Source organism: Canis lupus, chromosome 19 (genome assembly GCF_011100685.1).
Source record: "Canis lupus familiaris isolate Mischka breed German Shepherd chromosome 19, alternate assembly UU_Cfam_GSD_1.0, whole genome shotgun sequence".
Classification (NCBI taxonomy): Eukaryota; Metazoa; Chordata; class Mammalia; order Carnivora; family Canidae; genus Canis; species Canis lupus.
In genome coordinates, this window is record NC_049240.1 from 39,967,958 (window position 1) to 39,980,603 (window position 12,646).

The 12,646-nt window shown below is 39.1% G+C and overlaps 1 protein-coding gene and 1 pseudogene across 16 annotated transcripts in view; both read left to right on the plus strand.

Moving 5' to 3' along the window:
• R3HDM1 (R3H domain containing 1) overlaps positions 1-12,646 on the plus strand; it is a 199,467-nt gene that overhangs the window by 181,558 nt on the left and 5,263 nt on the right. For all 16 annotated transcript variants that reach the window (XM_038565078.1, XM_038565077.1, XM_038565079.1 and 13 more), the window contains 2 exons: positions 1,231-1,403; positions 12,260-12,404. In XM_038565078.1, the coding sequence (XP_038421006.1) occupies positions 1,231-1,403; positions 12,260-12,404 (318 nt within the window). The remainder of the gene's footprint in view (positions 1-1,230; positions 1,404-12,259; positions 12,405-12,646) is intronic.
• On the plus strand, positions 7,411-8,828 carry LOC100684288 (annotated as a pseudogene).

Sequence of the window (12,646 nt, forward strand, 5' to 3'; positions counted from 1 at the left end):
AAAGTCTCTTTAGGTCACTCCGCTGAATTGGAAAGGTACATGGATTTCCCATCCAAACTCCTAGCAAGTAAGCCTCCTATTTATACTTATATGTTCAGGTCAAACCAAACTGTGTTTTGAGAAAGTACCATGCTTTTTCATGCCAAAGATACTTGTCTTCCTGTTCCTCCCTCTGCCTGGAATGCCCATCCACCTTCTATTTGCCAAAATCCTGGTCATCCTTAACGTTTGACTCAAAAATCACCTCTTCTACAAAGGCTTCTCTAGTCCTTAAGCCACAGTTTGTTGCTTCTTTTTTCTGCTTCCGTAGTGTCTTACACAATTCTTTATCATGACACCATATTTTATTACAATGATTTCTTGACATATGTAAATCTCTGAGAAAGAGAGAAACAATTAGTGATTATCAAATAAATGACTCTTGGTGTGCATCCAGCACAGGCTGCTGTGGTTGAGGAGAGCTTTAAAATGTACCTAAGCAGTCAGCCCTCTGTGGTTTGCCTAGCCGGTCAGGCTGGCTGTATTTCTAGGGAACTGGAAACTACCATTTTGGTGGCTGTGGTGCAAAGAATCCTACCATACCTTACCCTGAAGGGATGAGTGGCATGCAACAAACCTGCCTAATACTAGTAGTACTGCAGACTAGTACACAGGAGACAGAATAGTCTGTTTATCTTTAGTATACAATTAACAAAGTGTTTGTACATGTATGTGATCACCAGAACTTTTGAAAGTTAGCCAAGGAGGTCTTTGCTGCCTTTTTCAGATGACAACATGTAATAAAAGAGGTTAAATGATTTCCCCAGAGTTACAGGACATTCAGAGTATTAAAATTACACTGATTCCTACATCCCAAACTTTTTCTTCTGAATACTTAATGCCAGTTTTAAAACTAATTTATTTTTAAAATCAAACACTTTTATAGATAATATCTCAAATATGCTACTCTCTGCTAGGTCATGTAGTAGGTAATTGGACTTTTCTGAGTAACTATGGACCTGTTATTTTTAGAATAAGTAAGATGTTTAAGCCTAGAGAGTCCTAGTTTAATTAATGCCTTTTTAAACACACAACACTTGTAACATGAAGCTCTAGGGCTTAAATCTGGATCACATATATGATAGTAAGTTTTTGTTCGGAAATGTGAAATTATTGCCATTTTCTTATTGTTTAAAGATACCCGTAGTTGGTTAAGCATACTGACTGCAGTGTCCCAACTCTGATTTTCAGCTGTGCCACCTCCGCCCCCTGGTGGAGGAATGGTGATGATGCAGCTCAATGTACCAAACAATCCACAATCTCGAGCCCACTCACCCCCGCAGTGGAAACAAAACAAATATTACTGTGATCACCAGAGAGGGCAGAAGTGTGTGGAATTTAGCAATGTAGACAATATTGTTCAGGTAAGATGCTTCTTTTGTTTATTATAATTTTTAGACTTTTCAACATTTTAGTCAAATAAGATGGACCTTACAAGGCTTGACTTTGAATTTGAAATCTCAGATTAGTAAAGAAGTTTGAAGATTCTCTATGTCCATGCTATTTCTTTCAGTAGCAAATATTATTTTTCAATTTTTGCATATTCAAAATATTTTTAATTTAAAAAATCAAGATATACTAGATCTAAAATTTGATAAAGAAAATTGAGTAGTTTTCCTACATTTTCCACATGAACTATTAGTGTAGCCAGAAGGTTACATTACAATACTCTTTATTGTAGAAGAAATACAATTAATAAATGTAAAAGCAATGGTTTAATTTAAAAATCACCATTTTGAAGTCTCGCTAAAATAATGGATCAAAATCATCAGTACATGTCAAGAACATTAGAAAAAGATTTATGGGGAATTTAAAATAGATTAAGCAGAGAACACTTGAAGGAACTGATCAATTATAAGATCTCTGAAAGAAGGTCAACTAAATATTATTTGCCTCCTAATGTGGTATAGAAGGAAGTACACAGCATCACTTACAATGTATTTTATCAAAAACACTGAGCCTAAATCTAACCAAGCCACTAAATCTAGCTATCAATTTACAGAAAATATAGGAAGGGGGGAAAAACAAACCGTGGAATATTTTACTCGGCAAATGGCCTTATTTATTTAAAAAATACATAGCATTTTGAGATGAAGGCTGAGTATTTCATAGATTAAAAATACTTAGGAGTTGTAATCAGATGCAACATGTGGATCTTCCTTGGATATTAAACACTCAAAAGACATTTTTCAGCATTGAGAGGATATTTAAATATGTTAATTATGTTAGTGTGACAATTTTTTAAAAAAATAATAGTTCCTGGGGTGCCTGGGTGGCTCAGTTGGTTGGATCTTCAACTCTTGATCTCAGGGTCGTGAGTTCAAGCTTCACGTTGGGCTCCCTGCTGGGTGTGGAGCCCACTTTAAAAAAAAAATCATAGTTCCTCCAGATAAAAATATTTTTTAAAAAGATAAAAATATTTATTTAAAAATAATTATATACTAAAATATTTGCAAGTGAAATGCTGTGATATCTGAGATTTGCTAAAAACTCTTTAGAAAAAAAAAAAACTCTTTAGAAGGGACAAAATGGGAAAACACAATCAAAGCTGTGTGATGAGTTCATGGAAGTTAATTCTGTTTTTCTGCTTTTATATACTTGAAAGTTTACAGCATTGAAAGGTTTTAAAAATATTTTTTAGTGGCACCGGGCTGGCTCATTCTGAAGGGCATCCAGCTCCTGATCTTGGGATCATGAATTCGAGCCCCACATTGGATATAGAGATTATGTAAACTAAAATAAAATCCTGAAAGAAAATATTAATAAATAAATACTTTTTAAAGATGAACTGAATAAATATTTCAATGCACATGACAAAATCATAGCAGAATATAAAGGGCAAACGTCATTCATAGGCTAGCTCATAAACTTTAAATAGCCCATGGCCATTATTCAGATGAAAATACAAAAATATTTTTTATCTATATAATTGGGAAATTTTAGGAAGACTAATAATTTGCAGAGTTATCCAGTTACAAACTCTCCTGTACATTCCTGGTGGCACTGCAAATTGATAGAACTCTTTTTGGAGGCAGTTTAACACCATTTCTGAAAATGTAGAAGGCTCATAGCAACTCAACACCAAAACCACAAACAATCCAATTAAAAATTGGGCCAAAGACTTCAATAGACATTTTTCCAAAGAGGACATACATGAAAAGATGTTCAACATCACTCATCAGGGAAATAGAAATCAAAACCACAATGAGATGTCACCTTACACCTCTCAGAATGGCAAAAATTACAAAGACCAGAAATAGCAGGTATCAGTAAGGATGTGGGGAAAAAAGGAACCCTTGTACACTGTTGGTGGGAATGCAACCTGGCACAGCCACTGTGGAAAACAGTATGGACTTTACTCAAAAAACTAAAAATAGAAATACCATGTGATTTAGTAATTCTATCGGATATTTATCTAAAGAAAATGAAAACACTAATTCAAAAAAGCAGCTCTGTATTTATTGCATCATTGTTTACAATAGCCAAGATATGGAAGCAACCTAAATGTACACTGGTAGATGAATAGATAAGGAAGGTGTGATATGTATAAACAATGGAATGTTACAACAATGGAATATTACTCAACCACAAAAAAGGATGAGATCTTGCCATCTGCAACAACATGGAGGGACTTAGAGGGCAATATGTTAGGTGAAATAAGTCAGACTGAGAAACAGATAGCATATGATTTCACTCATGTGGAAGCTAAAAACAAAACGAATAAACAAAAAACAGAATCAGACCTATAAATACATAGAATAAACTGATGATTACCAGAGGTAAGGGAGATGGGGAGGTAGACAAAATAGATGAAGGCGAGTGTGGGAGATACAGACGATACAGTAATATGGAATAAATAAGTCATGGGGTGAAAGGCTCAGCATAAGGAATATAGTCAGTGATAAGTGTAATAGCACTGTATGGTGACAGATGGTAGCTTTACTTGTGATTATAGCATAACATATAGAGAAGTTGAATCACTGTGTTGTACACCTGAAACTAATGTAACTGTCAACTGTACTCAAATTTAAAGAACATTTAATGTGGAAGGTACATAGCCTTTGATCCACAAATTTACTTCTAGAACTTTGTCCAGTAAAAACTGTGGAACAAACATTTACAAACAGTAAACAAATCTGTATACACAGATATTCTTGCCTGCTATAACATTGAAAATCTAAATATATCTTGATGTTCAACAGTGATAAACTGATTAAATAAATTACTATATCATTTAGGAAAATATCTTAAGTGTATGTACTAAAAAGAATGGGATACACCTACTTCCCAAATGGTAGTTTCTAAATACCATTCTCTGCTAAAAGCAACCAGGGTTCCTTAGTGAAAATGCTGTTGCCAGGATTCATTCAGGGAAAAGTACAAGATGATTCTGGAACATGTTGCTGAGCCAGAAAGTAATGAAGTACCTTAAAGGATGTTGGAGATGTGTCAGGGGACACAGGACCTGCCATGAATACTTTGGGAATAAAATAATTAGAAATGGATGATCACCCATTGAATAAAATCGAATCCATGAGTCCATACTGATATAAATGAATAAATGGGGGGAAAGTGAAGCTCTTCTTTACAGCAAAATGTGAACTAATAAATATAGAAAGAATGATAAAATTAGAAAATCACCACCTGGAAACCACAAGGCAAGAATCATCACCAGAGGAGAGAGGATTCTAGGAAAAGTGGCAGAGTAGGAAGCATCAAGAGTCTTTCTACCTAGAAATACTTGTACTGGCAGAAACTGTCTGATGTAAGTTTTAAGCTTTAGAATCTTTCGAAGGCTTGGAACTGCCAGGGAAAAGCTTGGGTGATAAATTGCAATTAAATTCAGTCAAATTCAGCTTTTACCCCAATAGCAGCTGCCTATCTTTTACCCCCAACCCCTGACAGGCAACTGTGCATGTTGTTCCTAGAGTAGCTTACAGGAGGAGCCAGGGTGGTCAAAAAGGACCCTGTCCTTCAAATACAAAGGATTTGTGTTATCATCCTAGGTCTCTGCTTCTGATCACAGAGGTGTAGAAAAGGGGACAGTAACCATTATTGTTCCACCTCCCCACATTATTGCAGATCTCTCTATCCCCCACACACATACACACACACTTCTGAGGGACTTAAAGGGCTAGAACCCTGTTTTTCCTCCCTTCATTTTTCTCTTTGAATCTATTTTGGGACCAGGACACACACAGTAAGGACCAGGACAAAAGCAACTGAATATATAGAGCACATGCCCAGGGAAAGGCACAAGCCAAACCCTAAGAAAACCTCAGGGGTATACTTCAGGCCAATCTTTGACACAGTGACAGCCTGCAACAGTCAATAAACAAAAACCATAACAACAACAGAATACAACAAAGCCTGGGAAGGGGGAATATCCAGTAGCCACATTGATAGATCCAAATGTCTAGTTTTCAACAGAGCCACAAGGCATGCAAAGAAATGGGACAGCATGGCCCATTCGGGGGGGGGGGGGGGGGGGGGAGTCAACATAAATTGTCCCTAAAAAAAACACCTGATGACAGATTTTCTAGACAAAGATCTTAAAACAGCTATCTTTGGGTTGCCCAAAGAACTATAGAAAGATATAGAGAAAGACAAGAAAACAATGTGTGAACAAAATGGAAATACCAATAAAGAGATAGAAAACCTAAAAAGAAGCCAGAAATATATTCTGGAGCCGAAAATATAATAACTGAAATGAAAAGTTGACAGGAGGAGTTCAGTGGCAGATGTAAACAGGCTGAAGAAAGAATCAGAGAACTTGAGGACAGGATAGTAAAAATGATCAAGTCTGAAGAAAACACAAAAAAGAATGAATAAAAGTGAACAGAGCCTAAGGGACCTGTGGGACACTAGCAAGTTGACCAACATACACATTGTGGTTGTTCCAAAAGGAGAAGAGAAAATATTTGCAGAACTAATGGTTGAAAACTTAACAAATTTGATAAAAGATATGAATAGAAACATCAAGCAGCTTGACAAACTCCAGATAAGAATTCTCAAAATAGACACACCAAGACACAATATAATCAGTTTTCAAAAAATAAAGACAATATTAAAAACAGCAGGAAAGAAACAACTTGTCCCATGTAAAAGATCTTCAAAAATATTTTCAGCAGAAAAAAATATATTTTTTTATTTGTTCATGAGAGACACAGAGAGAGGGGGGCGCAGAGACATAGGCAGAGGGAGAAGCAGGCTCCCCACAGGTGGCCTGATGCAGAACTTGATCCCAGGACCCTAGGATCACAACCTGAGCCTAAGGCAGATGCTCAACCACTGAGCCACCCAGGTGCCCCTATCAGCAGATTTCTCATCAGAAACTGGAGGTCAGGAGTGCCTGGGTGGCTCAGTCAGCTAAGCAGTTGCCTTCAGCTCAGGTTATGATCCCAGGGTCCTGGGTTTGAACCCCACCTGAGGTTCCCTTGCTTCTCCCTCTCCCTCTGCCACTCTCCTGCTCGTGCTTGCCCTCCCTCTGTCAAATAAATAAAGTCTTTTTAAAAGAAAAGAAAGAAACTGGAGGTCAGAGGCAGCAGTCCAGAGTATTCAAAGTGCTTAAGGAAAAAAAAAAAATGTTAACCAAGAATCCTGTATCTGGCAAAACTACCCTCCAAAAATGAGGTAGAAATGAAAATCCCCAGATAAAAACTGAAACCTACCCTGCAAGAAATTCTCAAAGGAGTCCTGCAGAGTGAAATAAAAGGAACACTAGATAGTAAGACAAAGCTATATGAAGAAATAAAGTTCTCATTTAAGTTAAATACATGAGCAATTATAAAAGCTAGTAGTATTTTTTTTTTAATTTTTATTTATTTATGATAGTCAGAGAGAGAGAGGGGCAGAGACATAGGCAGAGGGAGAAGCAGGCTCCATGCACCGGGAGCCCGACGTGGGATTCGATCCCGGGTCTCCAGGATCGCGCCCTGGGCCAAAGGCAGGCGCTAAACCACTGCGCCACCCAGGGATCCCTAAAAACTAGTAGTATTGTACCAAAGGTCCATAGCTCTACTTTTTACTTTCTATGTAATTTGAGAGACTAATGCACTTAAATATTTTTTAAAACATTGTCTGAAAGGTAGTGTTATAACTTTGATTTGTAACTCCAAATTTTGTTTTCTACATAATTTAAGAGACTAATGCACTTAAAAGAATTAGTAGGGGGCAGCCCGGGTGACTAGGCAGTTTAGCCCCGCCTTCAGCCCAGGGTGTGATCCTGGAGACCTGGGATCGAGTCCCACGTCAGGCTCCCTGCATGGAGCCTGCTTCTCCCTCTGCCTGTGTCTCTGCCCCTCTCTCTCTCTCTCTGTGTCCCTCATGAATAAATAAATAAAATCTTGCCCCTTTCTCTGTGGAATCACCATGGCAGCCGGGACCCTGTACACATATCCTGAAAACTAGAGGGCCTTCAAGGCTCTCATTGCTGCTCAGTAGAGCGGGGCTCAGGTCTACGTGCTCTCCGCACCACCCCACTTCCACTTTGGCTAAACCACACCCCTGAATTTCTCCGTAAATTTCCTGCCTGCAAGGTTCCAGCATTTGAAGGTGACGATGGATTCTGTGTGTTTGAGAGCAGTGCCATTGCCTACTATGTGAACAATGAGGAGCTGTGGGGAAGTACTCCAGAGGCAGCAGCCCAGGTGGTGCAGTGGGTGCTTTGCTGATAGCGACATAGTGCCCACAGCCAGTACCTGGCTGTTTCCTATCTTAGGCATCATGCACCAGAACAAGCAGGCCACAGAGAATGCAAAGGAGGAAGTAAGGCGAATTCTGGGACCCCTGGATACTCATTTGAAAACGAGGACTTTCCTGGTGGGTGAACGTGTGACACTGGCTGACATCACAGTTGTCTGCACCCTGTTGTGGCTGTATAAACAGGTCCTGGAGCCTTCTTTCTGTCAGGCCTTCCCCAGTGCCAACCACACTGGTTCCTTACCTACATTAAGCAGCCCCAGTTCCGGGCTGTTTGGGGGAGGTGAAACTCTGAGAAGATGGCCCAGTGTGATGCTAAAAAGTTTGCAGAGAACCTAAAAAGGACACCCCTCGGGAAGAGAAGCAGAAGCCCCAGGCTGAGCGGAAAGAGGAGACAAAGGCTGCTGCCCCTGCTCCTGAGGAGGAGATGGATGAATGTGAGCAGGCACTGGCTGCTGAGCCAAAGGCCAAAGACCCCTTTGCTCACCTGCCCAAGAGTACCTTTGCGTTGGACGAATTTAAGCGCAAGTACTCCAATGAGGACACTCTCACTGTGGCACCGCCGTATTTCTGGGAGCACTTTGATAAGGATGGCTGGTCCCTGTGGTATGCTGAGTACTGCTTCCCTGAGGAGCTCACCCAGACCTTTATGAGTTATAACCTCATCACTGGAATGTTCCAACGGTTGGACAAGCTAAGGAAGAATGCCTTTGCCAGTGTCATCCTCTTTGGAACCAACAACAGCAGCTCCATTTTTGGAGTCTGGGTCTTCCAAGGCCAGGAGCTTGCCATTCAGCTGATTCCAGATTGGCAGGTGGACTATGAGTCCTATACATGGCGGAAACTGGATCCTGCCAGTGAAGAGACCCAGACGCTGGTTTGAGAGTACTTTTCCTGGGAGGGGGCCTTCCAGCATGTGGGCAAAACCTTCAATCAGGGCAAGATCTTCAAGTAAACGTCTCTTGTCATCGCCTAGCTGCCTGTACCTGCCCTTCAGGGAGATGGGGGTCATTAAAGGAAACTGAACATTGAAAATTAACTAATTAATTAAAATAAAATAAATCAGTCTTAAAAAAAAAAAAAAGAATTAGTAGGGCAGCCCGGGTGGCTCAGTGGTTTGGTGCTGTCTTTGCCCCAGGGCGTGATCCTGGGGACCCGGGATTGAGTCCCACATCGGGCTCCCTGCATGGAGCCTGCTTCTCCCTCTGCCTGTGTCTCTGCCTCTGTGTGTGTGTGTGTGTGTGTGTGTCTCATGAATAAATAAAATCTTTGGGATCCCTGAGTGGTTCAGCGGTTTAGGGCCTGCCTTTGGCCCAGGGTGTGATCCTGGAGTCCCAGGATCGAGTCCCACATTGGGTTCCCTGCAGAAGCCTGCTTCTCCCTCTGCCTGTGTCTCCGCCTCTCTCTCTTTTTCATGAATAAATAAATAAAATCTTTTAAAAAAATAAAATCTTTTTAAAAAAAAGAAAAATAATTAGTAGTTTATGTTTTGGGGCACACAATGTATAAAGGTCAGCAAACAAAAGTCGTGGGGACCGAGCTATAAAGGAGCGGAGTTTTATTGAAGTTAGACTAGTATAAATTCAAATTAGAGTGTTATTACTTTAGGATGTTAGGTGTAATACCTAAGGTAAGCACCCCCCCCCCCCAACCAAAAAGAAAAAACCTAGGGAATATATACAGAAGGAAATGAGAAAGGAATTTAAACATTTTACTACAAAAACTTGAGTAAAACCAAAAGACAGTAATGCAGGAAATGTGTGGGAAAAAGCTGGAAGGCATATAGAAAACAGCAAAATGACAAAGGTAAGTCTCTGTTTATCAGTCGTTGTTTTAACTGTAAAGACAGAGATTGGCAGAATGGATAAAACCACCTGATCTAACTATGCTGTCTATAAGAGACTTACTCTAAGTCCAACGACACAAATGAATTGAAAATGAAAGAATGCAAAAAGATATTCCATGAAAATAGTAACCAGAAGAGAATAGGGGTTGTTATTGCTAACAATAAACAAAGTTAAGACTCTAGATCCAAAAAATTTTCAAGATACAGAAATTCAATACAGCAAGAAGGTATAATTGTTATAAACCTGATTATATGAACCTAATAATTGCTTACCTGATAAAAGACCATCACATAATACTTGGAAACTTTAGTGCCCCGTTCTCAATAATGGATGCCACAATCAGGCAAGAGTTAAGTGAAGAAATGGAGAATTAAACACAACTACATCCGTCTCATGTAAAGAACACTCTACCTGACAACAGCATGCATAGTCTTCCTGAGTACATGGGACATATCCCTGGGTAGACCATCTATCTATACGTTAGGCTACAAGTTCATTCTTTTTTTTTTTTTTTTTTAAGATTTTATTCCTTTATTCATGAGAGAGACAGAGAGAGGCAGAGACACAGGCAGAGGGAGAAGCAGGCTCCATGCAGGGAGCCCAACGCAGGACTCGATCCCGGGACTCCAGGATCACACCCTGAGCCGAAGGCAGGCGCTAAACCACTGAGCCACCCAGGGATCCCACTGTTAAGTTTATTCTTAACAGATTTTAAAAGGTGCATGTCAGCCAGCATTGTCCTCGAAGTTCTACCTAGAGCCATTAGACCAGAAAAAGAAATAAAAAGCATCCAAATTGCAAAGGAAGAAGTAAAATTTTCTGTTTACAGATAATATGATCTCCTCCTAAGACCCTTAGAAAAAAATAATAACCTCACAACAAAGGAACCTGGCAGACACCACCTTACCCAAGTGATGGGAAGTATACCTCACCAGGACTGTGTTGACATGTGGACCTCAGGTTCCTCTCACAGTGCAGTGAGAAGACCCCATATCCCTTCTGTAGCACTGCTTACCCAAATGTATATTATGAATTTGGGAATGAGGAAGCAGCAGCAAATTCAAATTGAGGGACATTCTGCAAAATAACTGATAATCAAAATGACCTTCAGAAACTGATCTTCAAAAAGGCCAAAGTCATGAAAGAAAAAAAAGACTAAGACTCTGTTCCAGATTTAAAAGAAAAAGGGACACCTGGGTGGCTCAGTCAGTTAAGCATCCAACTCTTGATTTCAGCTCAGGTCTTGATCTCAGGGCTATGAATTGAGTTCCAGCCCTGTACTACTTCAAAAAAGAAAGGAAAAGAAAAGATGAAAGACACGACAACTAAATGCACCTTTTGATTCTGGACTATAAAGGGAGGTTTTTTGTTTGGGTTTTTGGTTTTTTGTTGTTTTTTGGTTTTGTTTTGTTTTTTTGGTTTTGGTTTTTGGAGGTTTTTTTTTTTTGGTTTTTCAAAGGTTTTTTTGTTGTTTTGCTATAAGGTATGTTAGTAGAACAATTGGTGAAATTTGAATAAATCACAGATTACATAATATTGCTGTATTGTTAAGTGCCTGATTTGGATCCTTTTTTTTTTCTAGGACTTTTCTTAGAAACATCTTTATTTCAAATGTTCCTAAACACTCCACTGCATATATCACATTTTTTTTATATATCACATTTATATAGATTTTGACGATTTGACTCTTACTTATATAAAATGTCCTTGTTTTTAGGAAAAAGACACAAAATTATTAAGGGATGACATATTGTAAGCAACTCATTCTCAAATAGTTTGGAAAAAATCAGTATATACAATATATATAGAAAGAGGTAAAGATTTGAAAATATACAGGGAGAATTATATAAAAATATAAGAAAATAATATTTGAGAAATCTGAGAATTCTTTGTAATATATTTGGTAACTTCTTTAGGGATAAGTTGTTTAAAAATGAAATGTTAGGGGATCCCTGGGTGGCGCAGCAGTTTAGCTCCTGCCTTTGGCCCAGGGCGCGATCCTGGAGACCCAGGATCAAATCCCACATCGGGCTCCCGGTGCATGGAGCCTGCTTCTCCCTCTGCCTATGTCTCTGCTTCTCTCTCTCTCACTGTGTGCCTATCATAAATAAATAAATAAAATTTTTTAAAAAAAATGAAATGTTAGGGGCAGGCTGGGTGGCTCAGCAGTTTAGCGCCACCTTCGAAGAACAGAGCGTGATCCCGGAGACCCAGGATTGAGTCCCACGTCAGGCTCCCTGCTTGGAGCCTGCTTCTCCCTCTACCTTTGTCTCTGCCTCTCAGTCTCTCTCTGTGTCTCTCATGAATAAATAAATAAAATATCTCTTAAACAAATATGTATTATATAAACAGTTGAACATGACAAAAAGAATGTGATAAATGTGTATTTTTTCTTATGGAGAATGTTCCTATCCAGATCCAAAAGTCAAGATTCAAAAATATGATGTATAGTCTACTTCTGTTTTTGTGAAACATAGACGTATGAATGCATATACATAGAAACAGTCTGTTCCAGTGTTTATCTTTGGGAGTTGAAAATTATAAATTTTTATGTTATGATTTTTTAAAAAACAAGTACGTATTTGTAATCAAAAAAATAAGAAATTTTGTTCAAAAGTTAATTTGCAAGAAAGTGACTAAAATGCTAACCAATTTTTTTGATATGATTACAGCACAGCCCTCAACTCAGTAGTCCCATTATTTCACCAGCTCAGTCGCCAGCACCAGCTCAGCTGACCACTCTGAAAACTGTCCGTCCCTCTGGACCACCCCTTTCCATCATACCTCAGTTTTCTAGACCTTTCGTACCGGGGCAAGGTAAGTGCACGAAATTAGTCACAGCCTCAGAGGACTCTAGGGCATCCCTTCCCCTGGATGTTGGATGGAACTGTTGAATCACTGTATTGTACCTCTGAAACTCATGTAACACTGTATGTTAACTACACTGGAACTAAAATTTTTTTAAAAAATTGAAGATAAAAGACATCCCTTCCCAATCACTTTGTGATTTCTTTTGGTACTGCTTTCAGTTCTCCACAGGACTGCATTTTCATCTTCCC